This window comes from Herpailurus yagouaroundi, unplaced genomic scaffold (genome assembly GCF_014898765.1).
Source record: "Herpailurus yagouaroundi ecotype Mexico unplaced genomic scaffold, PumYag 199, whole genome shotgun sequence".
NCBI classification, from domain to species: domain Eukaryota; kingdom Metazoa; phylum Chordata; class Mammalia; order Carnivora; family Felidae; genus Herpailurus; species Herpailurus yagouaroundi.
Genome location: NW_024412430.1, coordinates 8,015,510 through 8,039,975, shown reverse-complemented (window position 1 = coordinate 8,039,975; position 24,466 = coordinate 8,015,510). Strand labels below are relative to the sequence as shown.

The 24,466-nt window shown below is 41.5% G+C and overlaps 1 protein-coding gene across 1 annotated transcript in view; it reads right to left on the bottom strand.

The window, feature by feature from the left end:
* Positions 1-23,975, bottom strand: part of ALDH1A1 (aldehyde dehydrogenase 1 family member A1) — a 59,963-nt gene extending 35,988 nt beyond the window's left edge. Inside the window, exons 1-3 of the mRNA XM_040449342.1 lie at positions 23,842-23,975; positions 9,648-9,752; positions 1,138-1,278 (exon numbers count right to left, since the gene is read on the bottom strand). Of these exons, the coding sequence (XP_040305276.1) occupies positions 1,138-1,278; positions 9,648-9,752; positions 23,842-23,907 (312 nt within the window). The 5' untranslated portion in view covers positions 23,908-23,975. The remainder of the gene's footprint in view (positions 1-1,137; positions 1,279-9,647; positions 9,753-23,841) is intronic.
* Positions 23,976-24,466: the final 491 nt, after the last annotated feature.

Genomic DNA, 24,466 nt, shown 5'->3' with positions numbered 1-24,466 from the left:
CAATCTTCTGTCTCTGCATTATGTTGTGAGCCATCTCAAAACTTAGATCAAACGTGATTTTCGTGTCCTGATTTTCTTTCCCCCTTAGGAGCTTATCAGACAGAGGGAGCAAGCCCTCTACACTCCACAGAGCAGCTAAATAAGAAAAGTCAAGTTTTGGCAAATTCTGCTTTCTTCCTCCAGGACATTTTGGTTAATGTAATACTATTGTGTGTAACTCCTAAGTCCACACTTTTGCATACTTTGAATTACGCTGAACCTTTAAATAATAAATAGTTCTTTGATTAACTATAATTGCTCCTGTTGATTTAAAAATAAGTATAGAGGCTTCTTTGTTACTGCCAGTAAAAGATTCTAAAGGTAATAAAAATTTGCTCTGAAACTTGATCTTGGTTGGTATTGGTTTGGGTTCAATTGGCTTCACTATAATACCTAACTAAGAAGAAAATAAGGAAACACCCCGCCCATTTTACTTAACTGACTCATCTAACTGCCAAAATGTTTTTTTTTTCTCAGTATACATTAAAATATAATTATTATAAGCCATGCACGATTGGATTTCTTTCCTTCTTCTTCACCTTTTTCAACTGTAAAGAGAATATCATTTAATCGAGACCATTGTGGATGCATACATTTCAGGAGGGGAAAAAGCAGCCATTTATTTATTAAGTGTCTTGGTGGGCTAGATTAAAGAGAAATAGGTTTATTTTAGAGAAATATTCTGGGCACCTTTGACAAATTGTATGAGATTTTCCATAAAAAGCGTCCCGTGTTCAAGTAAGTTGGAGAAACCCAGTGTACTATTCTAGGCTATTCACTGCATGTGACCTCGTTGAAGGCTCTAAGGAATTCTAGAATAGAGAAAAGAAATTCGTGTAGGTTGGTTTAACTTGGATTGTCAAGGTTTAGACTGTAGAATCTACATGAGTAGAAATTAACATCGTCTAGAACTAGAGTGCAGATTACTACTCGAGAATAAGCTCACTGATAAGATTTTCTGTACTGGAGCTGGTCGAGGTCTTTTCGTTTTGTTTGTAGTGAGCATGTAGTGATGACTAAAACATAACCGAAGTGCCAATCCAAACAACGAGTACTTTCTAGAGATCTCGCTACTTGCCCAGTTGGATTAATACTCACTGCCAGGAGAAGACGATCTCTTTCAATTAAGTCAGCCAACTTGTATATTAGCCGCCCTCTCTCTGAAGCATTCATGGTGCGCCATGGAGAGCCTATCTGAAAAGCCTGTCTTGCGGCCTTCACTGCTTTGTCAATATCCTCCTGTAAGTCAAAGGGAATTCAATTCAGTAGCCTAAACGCATTAGCGAATCCAATGGCAGGAACCCTATAGAACAGACTAAAGGTCCTCATAAGTGGATGCTGTGTCCTCATTAGCCCAACGTCTAGCACATTGTACAAACTCAAGTATCGTATACTGGAATTATATACCTGCTGCCTAATCTTTGGAATGATGAATTCCACACACAGAACTCAGGCTTGATTTCCTAGAATAGAAATATTATAATACTTAAGTATTGCTATCACGGAAAGGCTTCCCATACATATATCAAATCATGTTCTAATTACTTTACACACATTAACTTATTTGTTTCTTTTCTTAAGTGTTTATTTATTTCTGAGAGAGAGAGAGAGAGAAAGAGAGAGAGAGAGGGAAAGCACAAGCAGAGGAGGGGCAGAGGGAGAAGGGGACAGAGGATCTGAAGTGGGCTCCACACTGACGGCACAAGAGCCTCAACGCTGGGCTCAAACTCCCAAATCGTGAGACTATGACCTGAGCTGAAGTGGGATACTTAACGGACTGAGCCCCCTAGGTGCCCCAATTCAGTTGATTCTTAAGAATTTTGTGAGACAAATACGTTCCCCATTTTACCGATGAAGAAAGTGAAGCAAAGAGAGAGAGGAAGTTTGCCCAAGGTCAGTGGCAGGAAGTGGCAGAAGGGAATTTTAAACGGAGCGCCTCTGACTGTAGAGACTGCTCTTCACCACTACGTGATACTGCTTTGGTGACTGCGTTACCAAGAGTTCCAGGGAAAGCTCAAGATCTACTAAAATGGTGTGTATCTTCTTGGGTGGCCGGTGACCCTATAGCCTATACACTTCCATCTGGAACCTACTGCAGGTGTATAGGAACTGGGTTTTGCTGTTGAAGGGTAAAAATCATAATCGTGTGTTCATTCCTCTTGTGTAGAGAGAAAAAAGCATAGCAGAGTGAAACTGGTATAGAGAAGGATCTGTCTACATCTGGTTTCAGCTCAGGTCACGATCTCATGATTCGTGAGTTCGAGCCCCGCGTCGGGCCCTGTGCTGGCGGCTTGGAGCCTGCTTGGGATTCTTTCTGTCTCTCCCCCTTCCCCTCTCCCCTGCTTGTGCTCTCTCTCTCTCTAAAAATACATAAAAATTTTTTCAAAATTAAAAGAAGTGTAATCTGGTGTGATGCAGTGATAATATTCACCGAGCACAAGTAAACATCCTTTCACTGTAATACATCACACACTTGTTTATCTCACTGCCTAGCCTTTGAGGTTAAATATGTATATAGTCATATTTTGGGTATTCAGCTAATCACACTGATTGTTTATATTTGGACGTTGTTTTAGGCCATGGGCTCTAACCTTTTCCAAGTTATTTTCAGACAGCAGTGCTTGGGAAAAAAAAAAAAACAACCAAAAACACAAGAGTCTGAAATTGCCAGCAGGATCTGTGGATACCACAGCTTATAAAATATATGCTGCTCTGTGTTTGTTTGTTTTTTTTTAATTTTTTTTTCAACGTTTATTTATTTTTGGGACAGAGAGAGACAGAGCATGAACAGGGGAGGGGCAGAGAGAGAGGGAGACACAGAATCGGAAACAGGCTCCAGGCTCTGAGCCATCAGCCCAGAGCCCGACGCGGGGCTCGAACTCCCGGACCGCGAGATCGTGACCTGGCTGAGGTCGGACGCTTAACCGACTGCGCCACCCAGGAGCCCCTATGCTGCTCTGTGTTTAAACAGACCTGTGTGCCCCAGCTTTCTCTTGGATTCTTCTGTCAGTGTTCTGCTATTGGCCTTAACCAAATATGGTTTATCAGAGGCGTCCTGGCCTCCCGAAGGGATATGGGAAAAAATGACTTCAAGACAATTAACTCTGTCATACGGAAAATACATTCCTGAAATAAAGACCTTTTTGTGGTTGTGTCCTTTGGGTTATAATCCTCCTTTTCTCCTATCTTCTATTTTATCTCGCAGGCATAGAAATAGAGTAATGGTGGTTAATACATAGCTTTGGAAGAAAACAACTCAAGTTTGAATTCTGTTTCCTCATCTATTATCTCTGTGAGTTTTGGGATATCCATCCTTCCTTCCATCCATCCATCCTTCCACCCATCCAAAAATATGTCAAACACTATTCTGTAAGTCTCGGCATCAGGTTGCTAACGATAAAATAGCGAAGATGGGAGACTGTCCTTTTGAAAATTAAATAAGGTAACACTGGAAACACATTTTCTATGTGACAGACATTACATTGAGTGTTCACTAAGTGGTAGCAAGTGCTGTCATATTTGTGGCAAAACAACCTTAAAACAACTCTCAGTTCTAGTATATTTTAATTTTTTCCTTTCAGTTTTCACTACCCTGTATCATTTTAGGGCTTTATTATCTCATACTGCTGCTAATCTTCCCATGTCCATTATCTTCTCTCACCAAACTGTCTTTTCTACTGCTATCAGGCTAATCTTCCTCAAACAATTTTACGTGATCCCTTTCCCTTTCAGATATTTGCAATGTCTCCCTTTGCCCTACGGTCCTAAGGCCAGACTCCTCTTCCTGATTTTCAAGACCCAACGTTATGGGGCACCACCTCACCTACCCAAACTTGTGTTTACATTTTTTTCTCCTCTGTCTAGCCCAACTGCTTCTCATCTTTGCTCCTGCCATTCTCCTTCCCTAGAATGTTCTACCAGCACACTCCTTTACTTTGAAAATTCTACATGTTCTTTAAGACCCAGCTCAGGGGCAGCTGGGTGTCTCAGTCGGTTGAGCGTCTGACCCAACTTCGGCTCAGGTCATGATCTCACAGTTCATGAGTTTGAGGCTCACATCGGGCTCTGTGCTGACAGCTCAGAGCCTGGAGCCTGCTTCCAATTCTGGGTCTTCCTCTCTCTCTCTGCCCTTCCCCCACTCACACTCTGTTTCTCTCTTTCTCAAAAATAAACATTAAAAAAAAAAAAGACCCAGGTCAAAGATCAGAATCTACCTAAACTCTTGCCAGGCTAATCCAGCTTGATAGTAGCTACTAGTTAAGAGTTTACCAAGCTCTACGCACTAAGTGACACCCTCCATAACCCCGCAGTTTCTACCACGGTTAAGCACCACGCACCTTGTTTTACAGGACATGAAATCCAGCAGGAAACCTAGCAACCAAAGTTAGATCTCACATCTGGCTCCAAAATCCAATTTCATAGCTTTGCAAGAATATCCTGATAGTGATCTTTGCAATGAATATTTATTGCTATCTGTATTAAAAGCTGTGCTATTCCTTACTATTCTGGGCCTACAATAGGCAGTTAATAAATATTTAATAATTTAATGACCTATCTTTTAAACTCATCATATTACATTGATTTTATAGAAGAGTGCTCCTGATATAAATAATTTGCTGATATTGACATTCACATCGTAAATCGTACTTTAATCAATTCCATTATGTAACAGAGCCTTTACATTAACCGTATTAGGCATGAAGCTTGTTGTTACAAACATAATAAAAGTTTTACGACTAGTATCTCTTGGCTTTTTATTCCGGGACTATAGCATCTGCAAGGACATTAGCTTTTTAATCAACCAGTAAACAGTTTGGTACGTTCAGATTTGCCACCATCAACAACGCTTTTGCCTTAGAGTGTTTAAAATGTTCCTTTTTTTGAAGTAAGAGACTAAAGCTGAATGGATGAAAGCGGATTGAATGAAGATAAAATATGAAAGTCCTCTTAAACATGGTTAAGGAAAGACAAACTTTTCCATCACTCCCAGGATGTGCATTTCCATAGTAAATCCATTCCAATTTGGAGAAAATAGTTCTCAGACCAGTTTTACTTTTACACTTGTCATAAGCACTTACTTTAATGGACATTTACTTTTATCCCCACCAATTATTTGTTGGGTCATGCTTAGTATTAAAAGCAGTTTTCAGGATTAGTCAATATAGCCTAAAAGAGCCAGTGAAGTGAAAAGAAAACAGTTCCCACCCACATCAGTGCTTTGCTTTGTAAGTTCCATTTGTTCTTGCCCCTCCTCCTTTCTTTATAACACCATTGAAAGGCGGTATATAGCCCATTGTTAGCTCCATTCTGCTCATAAATTAAATCCCCCAAACCTCTTGGCTCATTATCTAAAGAGTCAGTTCCAGAATATTAGGTTTACGGTGACTGTGTAATTTACTAGATTTGTACCTTTCACTAAGCAACGTTAGAAGTTAGTACACATTTGTCGGCAAAACTGTGAGACCAGCAATAATTACTTAGAAAGAAACGTTAGTAGATTACCCCGAAAGAGAACACGATGACAAGAGTGCTAAATATTAAACAAGCTGTTGCTTACGCCAAACAGTTTATATCATAAACAACTGAACTCAAATGATCAAGTATCCAGCAACTCGATTAGCATTGTGACCTGATTTGAAGCTTTGCTGGATGTTAATGAGTGTCCCTGATCTACATTTGCACAGACAATGCTGCTCTGCTATGAGCAGGAGTAAAACTGCCAAAAAGCACACAGCAAACAAATGACCAACGTTTCTAAAGCTTCAGGTTTGATCATCAGCTCTCCCTCACTACGGTTTAGGAAGAAGGTAAATGCCACCACGATGCCAAGAAAAGTCCTCAGACTGCCTGAGGAGATTCAGCTGGAACTCCTGGCACAGATTTGTTTCACTGATGAAACTAAAGTTGGAAGCTCATGGCAAAGAGAGATGTCCAAGGCACCAGAGCCAAAGCATCCGGAATACTTGTTCTGTTGTTAATTGCAAACTGCAACCAGTTCTGCGGTCTTATTCCTGAGTAGCATTTATACCTCTGGAGAGAAAGAGGAGGCAGCTGTCAGGGGGCTCAAATGTACCTTACCTTGCCCTTTATTGTTTTCCCCACCACCCCAGGGTCTCCAGAGCTACTCAAGCAACCAGGAGGACACTTGATGTAATATGGTGCTTTAATGCAGTGCTGCGTAGATCTCTGGAAGTCTCTGATAAAACGTCATTCCTCTTTGTTGAATGTGAAGAACACATTTTCCTCTTATTTCTAGGAATAGCCCAAAGGACACAGACTTCCGGGTCTCCTGGAGCATGTGACCAGGGACCATCAGTATGTCTCTGCTCAAGTTTGGTCTTGTCACATTTCATAGAAGTGCAGAGTGATGATCACAGAGCAGGTTCCAACTCTAACATTTTACTTATTAAGTCCATGCCTTCCATTAAATGCTAACAGAGGGGATACAACTTATTAATACCTAGTTCAGTGGTTCTCCAAGTATATTCCTCCACCTCCAACCCAACAAACTGGCAACATCAGAGTCACCTGATAATCTGTCAGAAATGCAAATTCTCAGGCCCCACCCTAGAATTATGGAAACAAACTCCAGGGGTGGGTGGGGCCCGGCCATCTGTGTTTCAACAAGCCTTCCAGGGAATTCTGTTGCACGCAAAATTGTGAGAGCCACTGCCTTAGTCAACAGTTAATTTAGTACTAGATTTTTAAGATGAGGTGTGTGGAGTAAGTATATGGAAGCTCAGAGCTTGACGGAGGAGATTAGCTCATTCATCCGTTACCTGTAGAGTGTTAGACCCTGAAAATATAAAGGTGAGATGCAGTGTTGGTCTCTACAAGAAGCATGCCGTCTCAGACAAATGAACCCAAACCTATACAACACAAGGGTGATAATATAGGTGCATTTGATGTCCTCTAATGACACAGGAAGAGGGCAATGCTACCTGGGAAGTTTGGGGTGTTTTAAAGAAGTGTAAAACCCTATAAAGACTGAGGTTTTGGGGGGTGCCTGGGTGGCTCAGTCAGTTAAGCGTCCGACGTCCGCTCAGGTCATGATCTCAGAGTTTATGGGTTCGAGCCCCATGTCGGGCTCTATTCTAATAGCTCAGAGCCTGGAGCCTGCTTCCGATTCTGTGTCTCCCTCTTTCTCTGCCCCGCCCCCATCGCACTCTGTCTCTCTCTCTCTCAAACAAACAAAAAAAGACATTAAAAATTTTTTTAAAAAAGACTGAGGCTTTTTTATGTGCCTGGCACTGTTAAAAAATTTTACATCTTTTCTTATTTAACCTCCCCCAAGTTTTCCCTATCTCCCCATTTTACCCAAAAAGCAACAGAAACTCAAAGAGGGTAAATAAACTATGGAACAGCTGTGGTCTCGCTGCAGATAGTGATCTGAACTGGGTTCCAAGGGCTGCACTGTGACCTTGGCAGTCACGGAGGCTGATTCTGGGTGTGGTGAAGGTGGGACTCCTACGTTTTGGGGGAGGCCTGAGAAAAAGCCAAAACCAAGAGAGTTGTGGTTTGTTTGTTCGTTTGTTTCCCCAGAGCTGGTAAGAAGCCCGTGAAGAATTTATGTACAGATAAACTCTGGTGTATACACAAAGTGAAATCTGAAAGCAGGTGACATTTGTCTCCCTTCTATTAGGCTTCTACTTCTCAAGCTGTCGACCCTTCTGGCTAAACTCTGCATTCTTGCCCCTTGAGGCACGGATCTTATGTCTTCTGATAATACTGCCACCTGAATCCAGGCGCTTCTCTAAACCCAGACAAGCCTCTCAGGTCTATGGCTATCTTAAAATAGATCTGCAAGGCTTAATCTCACCTCAGTGATCTCACCAAGTGGGTAGAAGGTAATGAAAGAGTGGGAGCTGGGTAGGAACATGGCACTGACCCAGCGAACCGAACATTGTGCCACAAATGGTATGCACTTTGGATTGTTATCCTGACTTCATCTTTCAGTGGTCTTTTTACGTAGCTACATAATTTACCTTTTGATACCTTACGAGACAGAGATTTAAAGCTTGATAACATTTGCACTACTAAAGACTGAGAAACAGGGGCGCCTGGGTGGCTCAGTCAGTTGAGCATCTGACTCTTCATGTCAGCTCAGGTCATGATACCAGGGTCTTGGGATAGAGCCCCGTAACAGTCTGCATGCTGAGTGCAAAGCCTTTTTGGGATTCTCTCTCCCTTTCTCTGTCTCTCCTCCACTCACACTCTTTCTCTCTTTCTATAAAATTAAATTAAATTAAATTATTAAATTAAAATTTAAAAAAAGACTGAGAAACACATATACATTTTAAGGTATATATTCATATAAAAATTTTGAAGGCTTTTACTCTCCTCATGCCCCAGGCTATTTAATATTACCCTATCTTACTTTTATAATAATCACAAAGTAAGGTTGCCCTGCCAGTCTCAGGCTCTGGGGTCAGAAGGACAGCATTTGAATACTGATTTTGTTATTTATTAACAACATCACCTAAAGTAAATTAGCCAACTTGTCCGTTCTGCTATTTCATTATCATTTGTGAAAGTGGTCGCAAATGATAGGTTTCCCACTGGGATGCTTGAGGATTAAATTAATATTTAGAATTTTTTTTAAAAAATGATAAAAATTGGATTTTGTTGTTGTTAGCGTGATTAGCTAGAAAGCAACAATACCTTTAATGGTTCAGTTTCACTGATTTAAAAGTTCAATTTTTTTTTTTAACGTTTATTTGTTTTTGAGACAGAGAAAGAGAGCATGAACAGGGGAAGGGCAGAGAGAGAGGGAGACACAGAATCGGAAACAGGCTCCAGGCTCTGAGCCATCAGCCCAGAGCCCGACGCGGGGCTCGAACTCACGGACCGCGAGATTGTGACCTGGCTGAAGTCGGACGCTTAACCGACTGCGCCACCCAGGTGCCCCTAAAAGTTCAATTTTTAAAGGTACTAATCAATGTTCTTTCAATGATTTTTAGTCAACTAACTTGGCAATATACCATTTCAAACGTCCTACATTGTTTGCTTAGTTTCATTTTGCAACTTAAAAAAGAACAATTTTAAATCTTTTTTTTTTTTAAGTTTATTTGTATTTATTTTGAGAGAGGGATAGAGAGCAAGTGAGGGAGGGGCAGAGAGAGAAGAAGACAGAATCCCAAACAGGCTTCGCGTTGTCAGCGCAGAGCCCGATGCAGGGCTTAAACCCACAAACCATGAGGTCGTGACTTCAGCCAAAATCAAGAGTCGGACGCTTAACCGACTGAGGCACCCAGGCGCTCCAAAAAAAAAAAAAAAAAAACAAAACCATTTTATAAGAATAAGGGATTTCTCTACTCTATCCATCTATGACCACTTTACATATAGTCTGTTTGTACAATAAGCCCCAATATTATTTAAATTGAAGAGCAAGCAAGGAGAAATAGTGTAAAAAAAAAAACCCAGCACAACACCCAGAAACCTAGGCTCATCATTATCACAAGGCTACTGGGTGCCCTTTATGTACCAAGAAAATTTTCCCACAGGGCCCCAGAAATGGTATTTTCATGACATGTTACAAGTTGTGGCCTGTTTGGGAGCTCAGGATGTTGACCAACAAAGAAACCCGGCCTATGTGCTGCGAAACCCACCTTATCTCCTTCTTCTACTTCACAGAGTTTCTCTTCGGTTGCAGGATTAAAGACAGGAAATTTCTTGCCACTCACTGAATTATGCCACTCATTGTTTATGAAAATCTATAGAGAGGAAAAGAAAGGAGCGTTTAAATATGCAGCAAATTTCAGAAGTTCTTTTACAGACTTACAGCATTTCAATAGGCCTAAGTGAGGCCAATGTTAAAACCTTACCTCCTTCACCTACCTCACCTGCCCCACCCTACAAGGCATTTTGGGCCGTTCAAGACATTTATACACACGGACACACACGCGTGTGCATGCGTGTGTACACACACTTATTAAAACAAAGCAATAATGGGGCGCCTGGGTGGCTCGTCGGTTGAGCGTCCGACTTCGGCTCAGGTCATGATCTCACAGTCTGTGGGTTTGAGCCCCGCATCGGGCTCTGTGCTGACAGCTCAGAGCCTGGAGCCTGCTTCAGATTCTGTGTCTCCCTCTCTCTCTGGCCCTCCCCTGCTCATGTTCTGTCTCTCTCTGTCGCAAAAATAAATAAAAACATTAAAAAAAAATTTTTTTAAACAAAGCCATACTTTGAAATTACACTGAGGTATGAGGTCGTTTGAACCCTAGAAAATACAGACCAGAGAAAAAAATCTAGAAATAGTGCTTGTATCTGAGTTTGAGGTATGGGCAGAGGCTTTGGTGGCTTTAATTTCGATTAATCATCTCAATTCTTCACTTCAGATTCTGAAGTTTCTCATGTTGGGCTGCTGGAGATTTGGTATCATAAGTGACTATTTTCTGATCCTTTATTTTACTATTTTAAAGGTAGGTTTTAAAAGAAGTTTGCGTAGAAAAAAAAATTGGTGAGTGACATGTTTTCACTGGCTTTTTCAAGGCATAAGGGTTGTATTCTTTTAAAGAGATTATCTAATCATTTATTTGCCCTCAGATAAAATCAGGCACTAGATTTCTTAGTGATATCGAAGAGACTTGCATCTAAATAGACAGAGGGGTCTAGAAAACATGGGATTTTGTTCTGCGTATGAAAGAATAGTAATATTTGAAAATGTTAGTATGTCATTTAAAAAGTATGAGTTTCAACCTTTGCTTCATTATGGAGCCTAATAGGGTCTTGATGTGTCATTTTACAGAGTAAAAATATTTTGCAAAGCCTAATTAAGAAGTCCTCCTTTTGTGGTAAATAAAGTTATGTTTTGTTTCTGGAAAAAGCTAGAATTTCTTGTCCCTTCTCTCATTTCATTATTTCTTGTTTATTCTCCTTTTTCTTATTTAGTTTTGAAACATAAAAGTCACCAAAAGCATGCTATTGAACATTATGTATTACAACCTTCCATTAGATTTATTATTACAACGTGAATTATTGTATCTAATTGTGAATCACAGAATCACTGTGATACATGCAGTTTTAAATGAAGGGTGACATACGCACTATATTTTTAACATATATCTTAATTCAGACACCGCCCCTTACTTGATATTTAAAGATAAATTATTAACAGTGCAACCCAGAGGAAGAAAGTATTGAAACACTGCCCCCCTCCCCCAAACCGAGGTTTAAATTTGTTGCTATACTTAATACAAATCAGTTGGCTATTAAAAATTCCCCAGTGGCAGCTATCAAGATTATACATTTTCAGTTTAGTTACTCATATTGTATATATTTCAAATAACCTGTGAATTTACACTAACTTAGCTATTCTATGAAGTCATGTCTATATCATAGCTTAATATTCTGTCAAATTAGTAAAATGTATATTATCATGTATCCCTAAATGCTTAAGTACAATTAATTCTATATTCTGTAATTGACAAGATTACTTAGACAGCCTGATCTCAAAACTGTTTCCCTGGTCTCCTAAACTTCCATCGTAAAACTTGTCACTTTTTTGAAAAGTCATTTTTAAATGTCTCCCCTCTCTCCTAGGCTGTAAGCTTTGTAAGATAAGGTCGAGAACTACGTTGGTCTGGTTTTCTGGTTTATCCACACAGTCCAATACGATCTCAGCCTTCAGGTGATTTTTAAGGTCCATCAAAGATTCTTGAATAAATAACTTAAAATTGAATCAAAAGACCAACAATCCAGTAGCTACACATGGGTAAGACCAATAATATTCTGCACATGAGCACACTATGATATTTGTGATTTGCTGGAAAAAAAAAAGGGAAGGATGATCTTTCTTATCTGCCTATTCACACCAACACAATTATTTATATGTCAAAACAGCATCAGCCCAGGTGTTTAGAGGAGCTCGAAAAACTGTAGTGCTAGCCTGGAATTGACAGGGAAAAAATGTGCATGAATAAATAAAGGGGGAGGGGGTGCATAGCAGTTCTGATGAGACTAGAGATTCAAGGACAGAGCCATGGAGGTATGGGAAAGGGTAATGGCACGCAGATAATGTCCTTCATGAAAAACATGATGTCATCTGAGTTCACCTGGAAGAAGGAAAAATTCAATACTGACTTGCCCTGGGGCACCTGGATGGCTCAATCAGTTAAGCCTCTGACTTTGTCTCAAGTCATGATCTCCCGGTTTGTGAGTTTGAGCCCCTCGTGATTCAAGCCCTGCATCTGGTTCTCTGTTGTCAGCGCAGAGCCCCCCTGGGATCCTCTGTCCCCTCTCCCTCTCTGCCCCTCCCCTGCTCACACACACGTGCTATCTCTCTCTCAAATATAAATAAACATTTAAAAAAAGAATTAAAAAGTTACTGACTTGCCCAACGAGTGCATCAGCATTCTAGCCCTCATGAACACATTTTAGAGAATCTTGTAATTACTTTTAAAGAGTATTTTCCTTTATGCATCCCTAGTCCTTACTTTCTTGTATTTTTCTTCCCAAGAGATAGGGGCGCCTGGGTGGCGCAGTCGGTTAAGCGTCCCACTTCAGCCAGGTCACGATCTCGCGCTCCGTGAGTTCGAGCCCCACGTCAGGCTCTGGGCTGATGGCTCAGAGCCTGGAGCCTGTTTCTGATTCTGTGTCTCCCTCTCTCTCTGCCCCTCCCCTGTTCATGCTCTGTCTCTCTCTGTCCCAAAAATAAATAAACGTTGAAAAAAAAAATTAAAAAAAAAAAAAAAAGAGATGGCTGTGAAACATCTTAAACAATGTGTCCCAGATTCGTCTCACTGTCATCCCTAGCTTTATGCTGCTTACACATTCTCTCTCTCTCTCTTCTTCTCTCTCTCTCTCTCTCTCTCACAGGCGCACACACACACACACACACACACACACACACATTTTCCCTCTCCTGTTAATGACACACACAATTCCTAGTCATCCTTTGGTATCATTTTGTCTTATACTATCATAAAAAGATGGCTTGTTCTTCCTGCCCCCCACCTCTGCCTCATTAGAATATAATCTCCCCCCCCCCCACCCTTATCATAATCTTCCTAAACCAACCCAATTCACATTTTGGCCACTCCTTGGGACACTTAGGTGGTTCTTCTAGGTTTTCCAGATATGCTTCTCCTAACCATAAATAGCCCCAATATGCTTTTCCAACTTTTTCTTTTTTTCCTCAGTTTACCCTGTATTTTAGTTTCATTCTACTGTCTCAAACACCATGCCCTTCTGCTGCATGCTGTTCCTTTATTTATTCATGCTGTTCCTCAGGCTGAAGTTTCACTGTTTTCTTCTACTCATACTTCAAGCCTCACTGATTTATTTATGCTGTTTATTTATTTATTTACTCATGCTGTTCCTCAGGCTGGAGTTTCACTGGTTTCTTCTACTCATACTTCAAGTCTCACTTAAAGTATCATCTCCTCGTGATGATTTCACTAGTTGGTCCAATTGGACTTAACATTCTTTTCCCCTCTTTCCTCAACTAGCCTTTCATATCCTGCTATTAAATTACTTATGTTCTTCCAAATAGTGAGTAAATACCTGAGGCACCTGGAAGGTACCATGGGAAAGCATGAGAGAGTGAGCCCCTGCCTTCAAGGGGCTTGTAATCAAAGAAGGGCATGTATTCGCATCAGGATCAGCCAGTAAAAAATGGAAGGTTGTAGGGTAAAGACCAGAGCAGTGCTTCAGTCAGTGAATTGCAGAGTGGAACTCACGAAAGGGTAGGAAACGGGCCAGAAGAAGGCATCCCTGAAGGATGGGATCGGATTGGTGGAAAGACGGGGAACAAGAGCCAGGGAAGGAACCAGCCTCTGGACACGTGTAACCCAGGGAAGAGGTCACGGGACACAGGCAGAGAATTTGTGGAAACAAGTCATAGATAGATTTCGATGATGAAAAGGACGCCAGATTGTAGCGAATCTTGATCTGGTCTGTAGAGTGAGAAGGTTGGACTCTGTTCCGGATGTAATAAGGGCATGACAGGATCGAATGGGTGTTTTAGGAATGCTGATGTTAATGTACCCAACATGGATTGAAGCAGAGCAGCCAGAGTCCCAGGAGATTAGCTGGGAGACAATTTTTTTTTTCATTTTTTTTTTCAACATTTATTTATTTTGGGGACAGAGAGAGACAGAGCATGAACGGGCGAGGGGCAGAGAGAGAGGGAGACACAGAATCGGAAACAGGCTCCAGGCTCTGAGCCGTCAGCCCAGAGCCTGACGCGGGGCTCGAACTCACGGAGCGCGAGATCGTGACCTGGCTGAAGTGGGACGCTTAACCGACTGCGCCACCCAGGCGCCCCGTAGCTGGGAGACAATTTTTAACATTCCAGGCATGCGTCCATAAGGCTGGAGAGTATACTGAGATAGCAATACAGTCTTCGGATTACGAGATATATGCGTTCTCCCCCAAACAGGGGCCTTTCGGCAAATAAACAGAGCCCAGCCTATATTAATGAGATGACCAAGGTGGCTGTAAAGGCCAGGTACCCTCCCTTCCCTTTCTTCTCCTCAGCCGTGGAAAAGTTTTTGGGCAAGAACTACCTTAATGACCTTTTTCTTTCTGCTTTAATTTTGTGGGTTTTACATTGGACACCTGCCTTCCAGCTAACTGTGTGACCAAATGTTTGTGAATAATCATCTTTTCTGTTGTATAAAATGGTTATGTGAAGCCGTGTAGGCTAACGGATGTTTGGTATAATAATCATGAAACCTATTTCAGGCCCGTGGAAATGATCTATCATGGTGACCACCTCATTTTCCATTTGCTGTTTGCCTTCAGCAAGTTTTGGGGGGAAAGGGATCATCGTATAAAAGAAAAACATCTTGGGTTCTATTTAACTGTTGTATTAACTACATGCTAATTACGAGTTTGGGACGCAGGATACTTGTGAATAATATATGTAACTAGACCTCAGCTTAAAGTTCACAGTATTGATTGGGAATTAGAGACTCCTATGCATGCTGTTAGACATCAAGTGCTTCTCATTTGGGGAAACAATCAATGGGAATGTGGAGGAAACTTAAAAATTGATTTTTACTTTTTAAATTTTAGATATGTCAGCCTTTAAGGGATGCCTCGTGACCTTTGATTTTAAAAAGAAGTGGCCGTTTCCTGAATGCAGTTTAGTGCCCAAGAATACATCATAATTTTGAGGGAAAAAAAAAAGGGCTTTCCAGGGTAAAAATTATGTCTTAATGTGTTTGGCATAAAGTTACAATTCTAAATAAATCAGCCCTTTCCTCAAAATATTTCTGGCTTGGATCAAGCCGAATTTGACTAACAGGCAAAATAAAACCTATTAGCCTTTCCTGTTGATAGAACATTTTGGAACCTGTTGGCTTAAAGGGGAGAGAGGCCCTGACTCCCTCCAATAGATATCCAAGGTGCCCTAAGGTCACATCACCTCTTTGGGGCTACAGCAGTGGCTTTAGATCCTCTAAGGGAAGCCAGCGCTTTCTCAGTGGCAGAGGGATGTTAATAGCTCACATTTTCAATGCACAGAGAATTTCTTTTGCGATACACCAAGGGTGAGGGAGGGTAACAGAATTCCCCGTCTTACGTCCCCTGTGTGCACTTCCAAAACTGAGAACCTGGGTCACAGCATGTGGAGTGATGGGTAAATGTACAGGAAGGGGTATATGCTGTAAATGTGCAAACTCTTCTCAGCGTTAGGCACCTACAAAAGTACCGAAGACTTTGGAGGGGGAGGGGGGATATTAAGATGGGGCATGAATAATAGGAGAGGCTGAACAAAAGTCAGGCGGAGGTGTTAAACATTTAAAAGAATCAAAGCTACATCTCCGGCAACTCCTTTCACCCCAAACCCTGAGGCAGCAAAGCAAAATGTTGAGACTGAAAGTAAAAAAAAAAAAAAAAGAGAAAGAAAAAAAATCAAAAAGGAAATTAAGGAGGAAATAACAGAAGGGAAGAAAATATTTAACTGTAGTCAGAGGAATGAAAACAATGGGAGTGACCAAAACAATTGTAGGAGAAAGAAAATTTTCCTTTCGTTTCTGCTTTATATTATAGTCTGACTTCAGTAACACGAATATATACTCTTTTACTCTTGTTTGAAAAAGCCCTTCAGCTTTTTTGACTCAGGAAAGGAAAAGATGAGAAGGCGTGTCTGTTTCGAAGCACAACTTCCCTACGTCCCACAGGTGACAAAAGTACTCATCAATGACCTCTGCACATCACGCATACACCGTATCAAAGAGGTAAGATGCAGAAGCACCAGAAAGTTCGTCCTTTTTTTCTCCGTACATTTCACAATATTAAGGTTCAACAATACAATTGCTTGCATGGGAGCCTTCTCCCTTCCAGAGAGAGTGCCAGATACGGAGCGCAGTTCGGTTATGTGTTGTTTGCCTTGTTTCAATTTCGTAGTAAGGATCCGGAGAGCAGTGGAAATGGTCCCATGAGGACCTGGATGGAGGGGGAAGTTAGTAGTTGTTCAGGCAAAGTTTTGACATCTGTGATATTTGTGCACATAGATTCCCAGGAAACAAATTTTCGTTAACGATTTCAGCATTACGATACAGTCATCAGGTAGAGATATTACAGCATGTGATCAGAAAACCAAATATTAGCAACAATTTACATCCCTTGCAAACAGTGTCTGTGTGGGGGAGATTTTGAGACACAGACGTGCTCAAAATCTATCGGTTTATGGCATCAGGGTTCACACAAATATCTGCTCCTCTGATATTTTAGCAGCGGCTTGAGTTATGAAGCAACCATTGCCCGTGTTCTTTTGAACACGGCTCTATGTTGCTACTTAAACCTGGTAAATGGGTGAGGGATTTGGCCATAATTATACCAGCATCATGAAAACCCAAACTGCCACCATCAGTAACACCACCACAAGCCAGGTGACTGCTGCTTTGAGAGAAAGGTATCACCATTTTATCAATGCCTGTTTTCCCATGAGGTTTCAGATATGTATCTGTATTACATCAGCCCACAGATTACTCATGCCACATTGGAGGCATGACCTTAACTTTGGGTTCCTCTGCAAAGGAGCTTTTTCCCATAATCCCTAAGAGTCTTCTCACACAGCCCTCTCATTCTGGCAAGAAGGTATTGACAAATCTAGTAGGTGAAGTCCAGTTTAAAGAAGTCACGTGAACACTTGAAGTAGCGAGACTCCTCGTGAAACTGGGCTCAAACTATCCCTTAGAGCATGCGTTATTCACTTTAGGATTGCTACTGATTAGGTTTCTTGAAGCAGGCAGGTGCCAGAGAATGAAATGATTTGCCAAGACAGTAGTCCTCAGAGATGAGCTAAAACATTGCATTTGTACTGAATGGTTACCTCCCGGGAGCAAAATCAATGTTGGTTCCACCATGGGTTCGTGGCCACCACCTGGCTCCTGTTGGACTCAGGCACTTTCTGAAGGGGGAAGGTCAGTGATTCTGAGCTGGCTGCATGTAAGTTTCTGAGAGAAAGAGAAAGGTCCCTAAGCAACTAGGTGATGGTCATTACAGGTAAAATTATGAGGTTGACCCAAAACTATTAGGCCATTACTGTTGGTCAAGTGGCCACACTTTGAGTGGCATCAGCAAAACGAGGAAGTCTGTTAGACATGCAGAATCTGAAGGGCGTCTGGGGGGCTCGGTTGGTTAAGCACCTGACTTTGGCTCAGGTCACCATCTCACGGTTTGTGAGTTTGAGTCCCGCGTCGGGCTCCATTTTGATAGTGTAGAGCCTGGAGCCTGCTTCGGATTCTGTGTCTGCCTCTGTCTCAGACCCTCCCCCACTCGTGCTCTGTCTCTCTTTTTCTCAAAAATAAATTAAAAGAAAAAAGAAATGCAGAATCTCAGACCTCACTGCAGAATCAGAAGTTACATTTCAGCAAGAATCCTCCCTGAATCACCTGCATAGTCAAATTCGAGAAGCACTACCCTAGAGTGCCTTCTCTCTTGTTGGTCCACCTGTCTGGGGATCTAGTGCCCAAATCATACCTCTACTTTCATCATCCAAATGTCCACTCTCTCAATCAGAGTGAGGAAGGCACAATACAAATGAAGCAACGGGTCTGAAAGCACTTGTTAGAGACCATCCAGGAGGATGCGAGTGGGACCGCGGCTAGCATGTAGGGGGAAATGGTATCGTGTGGAAAAGTATCAGATCTGAAATGAGAAGCTTCGAAATCCAGTTCATTCCATCCGTGCCTCCTGAGGGCCGTGTGACCTTGAACAAATCACTGAAGATGTCTGCACTCTGGTTCCCTCAGCTTTAAAATGGGACACTAGTAACATGTCCTAACTCCCTCCCACGGGTTACTTAGGAGCCTCAAATGAGAGCAGTAGATGTAAGCATTTTTAAACTATGACAGGCGTTGCAAGAATTCATTCCATGTCCATCAGGAAAAGAATCCCTAGAGAATTGCAAGAGTCATCTTGGAAAGGAGAGGGTTAAAGAGAGCCTGGACCAAGCAGCTAATAAGTGCCAGGCGTTTTCCACAAATTCCCTCACTTAATTCTCACGGCCACTTTCCAAGGTAGTTATTATTATTCCCAATTTACAGACAGGGTAACTGAAACTCAAGGAGATTAGAAGCCTGGCCAAGGTCATAGCATGAAATAAGTAGAAGAGCTGGAAATCGAAGCCGCGTTTATCTTGTTAAGCCACCGTCCCTTGCAGCCACCCAGCTATTTGTTCAACTGCTTGCAAGCCAAAAGCAAACAGAATATTGCCTCAATCAGAAGGGAGTTAGCAACATTTCCCAAGTGAAAGCAGTGCCTCTGCACAATCAGCTTTGTCTTGAACTTGAGTCCCGTTCTGTTTGAAGCAGCCCTCCGTGGTCTCCCTCCTACAAAATCCGTCAGGCGGTCTGGCCGCAGCCTCCTCCTCCAGCCTCACCTGCTCTATTCTCGGCCTCCCTTTACTACAGCCCTGTTAGCTTTTTGATAGATCTTTGAACACAGCAGGCTCTTCCCTGTAAAGGACTTTGCACCTGCCCTCACCTCCGGTTCCTGGTTCTCCCCCCCACCCCCTACCCCCACCCCTACCCCCAGGTTTCCAAGGACACTTTATGCTCTGCATCAATCAGGCTCACCTTAAATGTCCCTTTCTTAAAGAGACCTTCCCGAACAGCTCATCAAAAGCAAGCTCTTCCCGTCAGTTGTCCTCTTTAGCATTTATCAAAATTTATGATGAAACTATTCACTGACTGGCTTGTTTTCTTCCCCACACCCTCCAAGAACATAAGCTCCCTAAGGCAAGAACCCTATTAGCCTCCTTATACATCCGACCAAGCACAGAGTGGTAATTCAGTGACTTGTTAAATAAACGGAAGGGAAAATGGGAGGAGGGAAGAGAATGGGGTAGCTGGAAATGCACGCAGCCTGAATTTGTTTGCTGTAAGAATTTAAAGAGGAGATACTGGCCCGTGGCCCCTAGTGTGCAGTGATTCACAACTCTTCTCTACCAAAAAGTATCTTTAACTCCGATGTGTTATGCGATGATTACCAGAAATCTAGGAAGGTCATCTCTTACTCCAAACAAAAGTGATTCCATAGGAGGTGAAGACACATAGTTCCCATGGACATTGCACACCTCTTTCTAAATCCTCTGCATCACAGCCTCTCCCAGCCCAAACCCCACCTTTCCAATCAAAGCAGAATGTTTGTTTGCTTCCAAGCTTCCCTATTGTTCTCCCTTTTTTTTTTTTTCCTCAGTTGGCCGCCAACTTCCTCCTGTTGGCCTGGGAACAGCTGAGCAGCAGCTGGAAAGGCTCATGGTCAAGTCCCCTCCAGTAATCAGGAATGGACAAATGAGAGTCAGAATAAAGGGCAGAATAATCCAGCAACTCCATGTTCCCAAGTAATGGTCTGGATCCTAGACAAGACACTTGGTGTGAGGGCTTGTCCCATTCAAAGTCTAGCTGTGTCACTTTCCAGCTGTATGTTTTTTTTTAATGTTTATTTATTTTGTGAAAGAAAGAAAGAGAGAGAGAGAGAGAGAGAGAGAGAGAGAGAGAATGAGCGGGGGAGGGGCAGAGAAAGACAGAGAGAATCCCAAGCAGGCTCCTCTCTGTCAGCAGAGCCCGACATGAGGCTCCATCGCAGGACCATGAGATCATGACCTGAGTGAAAATCAAGAGTTGGACGCTTAACTGACCGACCCACCCAGGCGCCCCTCTAGCTGTATGATTTAAGGCAAGTTTCTTGGCCACTCTGGTCCTCAGTCTCCTCATCTAAAAAACAAGAAAAAAACCTCCTCCTAGGGTTATCCTAAGAAGTAAATAGAATCAATGCAAATAACTTAGTCAGTCATTAGTACAGAGTAAACACAATGAATTTTAGCTACAACTATTTTCTGCGTGTAAGTGCCTGTGTATGTAAGTGTATGAAATGTCATTAGCAGATGAACATCTTTTCTGGTATGAACATCTTATTGTTCAGTGAGTTAAGGTAAACATTTTGGGGTTTGAATCCCATCCGAGAAAGCTTATCTTCTTGAATTTTCTATTTCTCTCTGTCTCTCTGTCTCTCTCTCCCTCTCTTTTTTTTTTTTTTTTTAAGGTAAAACAACAATGTTGCAAAGTGAGAATGGAAAACAAAGGTACTGAATCCTGTAAGAGAAAAGTTTTGATCCCTGAAATAGTGGATAAACCCTGGGAACTTCGCACCAATGTGATAGGTCTTGGAAAGGCTTGGAAAGGCTGAGGTCTTGGAAAGGCTGAGTAAAAGAAGATTCTGGAAAATTGGAAAGAATGCAGAAAAATAAATAGGACTGGGATAGCCAATGTTAATCAATCACTTCCCATGTGCCAGGCACTATTTCAAACGCTTTATATGCTTTCAACTCGTTTAATGCTTTTATCCCCCTTAGGAAATTGGGACCTTTATTATTACCATTTTACACAGAAGGAAACCGAGGCAGAGGGAAGCAATGTAGTTTGCCCAACAATCACATAAGTGTCGAAGAAGATCTTCATTTAAAGCCTCAGTAAAACGGATGAGCTGGTAGATATGGGATTCATTTACAATTGCAAAGGGGAAAAATCAGGTTAAGAATGGAATCCGAGTTTATGTGGATTCATAATGATGTTATTAAGGTTTTAAATTCTAAAAATGTTTGTATCTTTTTAAAACAACTTCTTAACGCTGACCTCTGTTTTACCCACCCCAACAACAATAAAAACATAATCAGACTGTACTAGAGAATAAGTCATAAAAGATATGCAACACTGACTTCTTTGGTTTGGGTGAAAAGCAGTCTCAAACTTGAGAATGGGGAGCTGCGATCACTTTTTTGTTACTCAACCCTGCTGTCTGTCCCTCCTCTCCACCTTGCCCCAGTGATTGAGATATTTCTGGTGACAATAGAGAAAGACATTAACATAGTAAGAGACAGATAACAGAGTTTAAGGGCTGCCCATTGAAGGTAATTCCACACACACTATAAAATGTCTCCTTCCATGCTTTGCAATCAGGCAACTTAGTGAATAACCATCATTTTACCAACTCCTCCTGCAAGTGCAAATTCAATACGATTCTTCAGTGGGGCACAGTAAAAAGCGAATGCAAAGGCATTTGAAAAGCTCACCCATTTAGATTTAATTACATACATAACTGGTGTCCTCCCAAGTGTAAAAACGCTGTAACTAATAAATCAGACAATAAAATGCTATCTGAGCAGAACAGATTTATAGAGAAGATGTGTGAGCAATCAAAATTCACTCCCTTGCATTGGGTATTTCTACCCAGAAAAGTCCTTAAAAACAAGAACAAATGGCTGCTCTTTGAATTGTACCTTCTTTTGAACACTCAGGGTTCTCATTTTCCTTGGAGGGGTGTTCTCCTCTACCGGCTTTGAAGTGAACAGGAGATTCCAATCTTAAAAAACATCTCTCTGTGTTAAAGGATCGCCAGATCTGTGTTTGCATGCTAGATTTTTAAGGTCCATTTCATTTATCCACTACTGTTTTTTTACATGCTCAGTTCACAGCTACTAAATGAAGCTTAATGCAGTGGAAAGAATATTTCACTTTAGAGCTTCCTCAAGATACACATAACAAAGAAGATCGCAAACTTCTGCAAAGCAGTTTTTTAATTTTTTTTTAATGTTTATTTATTTTTGAGAGAGAGAGAGAGAGAGAGACAGAGCACGAGCAGGGGGAGGGGCAGAGAGAGAAGGAGACACAGAATCTGAAGCAGGCTCCAGGCTCCGAGCTGCCAGCACAGAGCCTGATGTGGGGCTCAAACTCACAGACTGTGAGATCATGACCTGAGCTGAAGTTGGATGCCCAACCGACTGAGCCACCCAGGCGCTCCACCATTTTTTTAAAATGTGACATTCTGGAACTATGAAAATATCTTCCCAAGTATATCATAGGGGGAAAAAAGGCCCTGTAATAATAGTAGTAAGATAATTTTTAGTCATTGCCAATGATTTTGACATTTATGAAATGCATTTCTTAATGTGCCTGCTTTAGATTGGATGTTTTGTGAATGACCAATTTGGAGTAAGGAAGCTCGGAAGACTGAAGTCTTGTCATCATTTGGGCACACCTTCCCCAAGTGCAAATTGTTACAGGGTATGGACTCACCCCCTTTTTCCATGTTCGCATTTGGAATAAAATTAAATTCAAAACATGTTTTCCTTTTGAATAAAACATCATAAAAGATAACACCTCAACACATTTTCTAGCTGCTGATCACCATGTTAAAGGCACAATCTGATCTCGGCAGATACTTTCCTAAGGAAAAGAATCAGTCAGCTGAGCAACTTCCTCATTTGTTGTGCTTATGAAAATGAAAATGTAACCGACCTTAGGATTTCAAAACCATCCCTGGTTACAAGTAAGGGAAGAAATAAACAATAGTGGGGCTTTTGCTTTATCATTAAGTTATATTGATCTTGATTTTTCATTGGCTAATTCAGAAAGCAAAATGGCTCTCCCTAAGTTGGAACGGTGCCTCTCTTCGCTTGCTGTGCGTAGTGTACCATAAAGCCAATTTTAAGTGATTTTGCTCAGATTGGTTTGTTTGCCCGTTTTATCTGTTCGCTTGGGAGTTCTAGACTCTCACAGGAAAGCAGGCATATAACAGGGTGAAACAGGCAAAGTTCAGAGATACTTTTGAACAACTCAAACAGGATCCATTTCCTCGTTCTTCCTAGCTGTGGATTTTTAAGTCCAGGTCTGGCTCCTGCTCTGGTTTCTCTAAATATTTATCAGTTAACAATTATGCATCTGCTCCAATGGCAACAAACTTGGCCGAAGAAAGAAATAAGAACGCTTTCTTTCCCTAGATATGCTAAATAATGCAAGTCTATTTGGAGTTTTTAAAACAGGAGCTTTCCTCCAATTATCAGACGTGGGTCCTTTGATTTTGACACTCATTAAACATATAGAAAAACCATTTACTTCAGCGTGCGGTTTCTCCTTTAAAAAAAAAGGATCATTTCCTAAAAAAAAAAAAAAAAAAAAAAAAAAAAAATCATTTCCTATTTGTTTGGCTCTTTCCAGTAAGTTTCTCTAGTAAGTATTGGCCTCTCTTATCATGCATGCTGGGTTACACTGAAGTTAATAGAACTGCTTAGTAAAGTCTACTGAACCCTGGTGCAAGAACCTTTCACACAGAAGAGAATTCCTTTCACTTAGAAATATTTTAAGAAATAAATTTAGGAAAAGTTGCCTGGTACGATCTAGAAGTCATTATTTGATCAAGATACCAAACCCAAACCTGCATTTTGCAAGCCTTTTATTTTTGTATTTGCAAAGGGCTCTTTACACAAGGTTTACTTACATTGACCTTTTATGCCTTCCACACATGTAGTTTTTAGCAACCTGAAGCAAAGCAGCAAATATAAATTGTACTAACCTTAGTATATTTATATGTCAAATTGGTGAGTGGGACAGGTAAGTCTGGCGTGCCTGAAGACGACATTTCTGGTTCGGCAGCTGGAACACAGGTGACAGGCTCAGCGATTTGGTTCTGATAGAGCCCTTGGCTTTATTTGTTCCTTTTTATCTGCACGGGCTAAGGTTTATTTGCATACTGGAATATGATTGGATGAACAAACTCGGAGCAAAAAGAAAACGACACTACTTATTTGTAACACCTAGGGCAGGAAGCCCTTGACTTTAAACTTAAATCCTTAAGAAACCAGTGCTCCAGCATTGAAACTACATCTGGAGACAGGGCACTATTTGCAGACGAATTAATTGACAAAGCCGAAACCTGTGATAAGGATATGCGGTGCAGCTGCTCTGGCCACTGAGGCCAGTTATTATTTTTTTGGCTTTTCATGCTTTTTTATGCTACTGTGAAACTTTCCGTTCTCTGACAGACTTGGAATCAGAGAATTTGAGGATTGAAAAAGCGTCTCAGAGGGCACTTGTTCTCAGAAGAAGCTGGTGAGGGGAGGTCCCTGGCCAGGTGGCCTCAGGACAGTGCTGTCAGCCAATGAGTCCATGCGCCAGAAAAGCAGAGTGGGAAGAAAGTC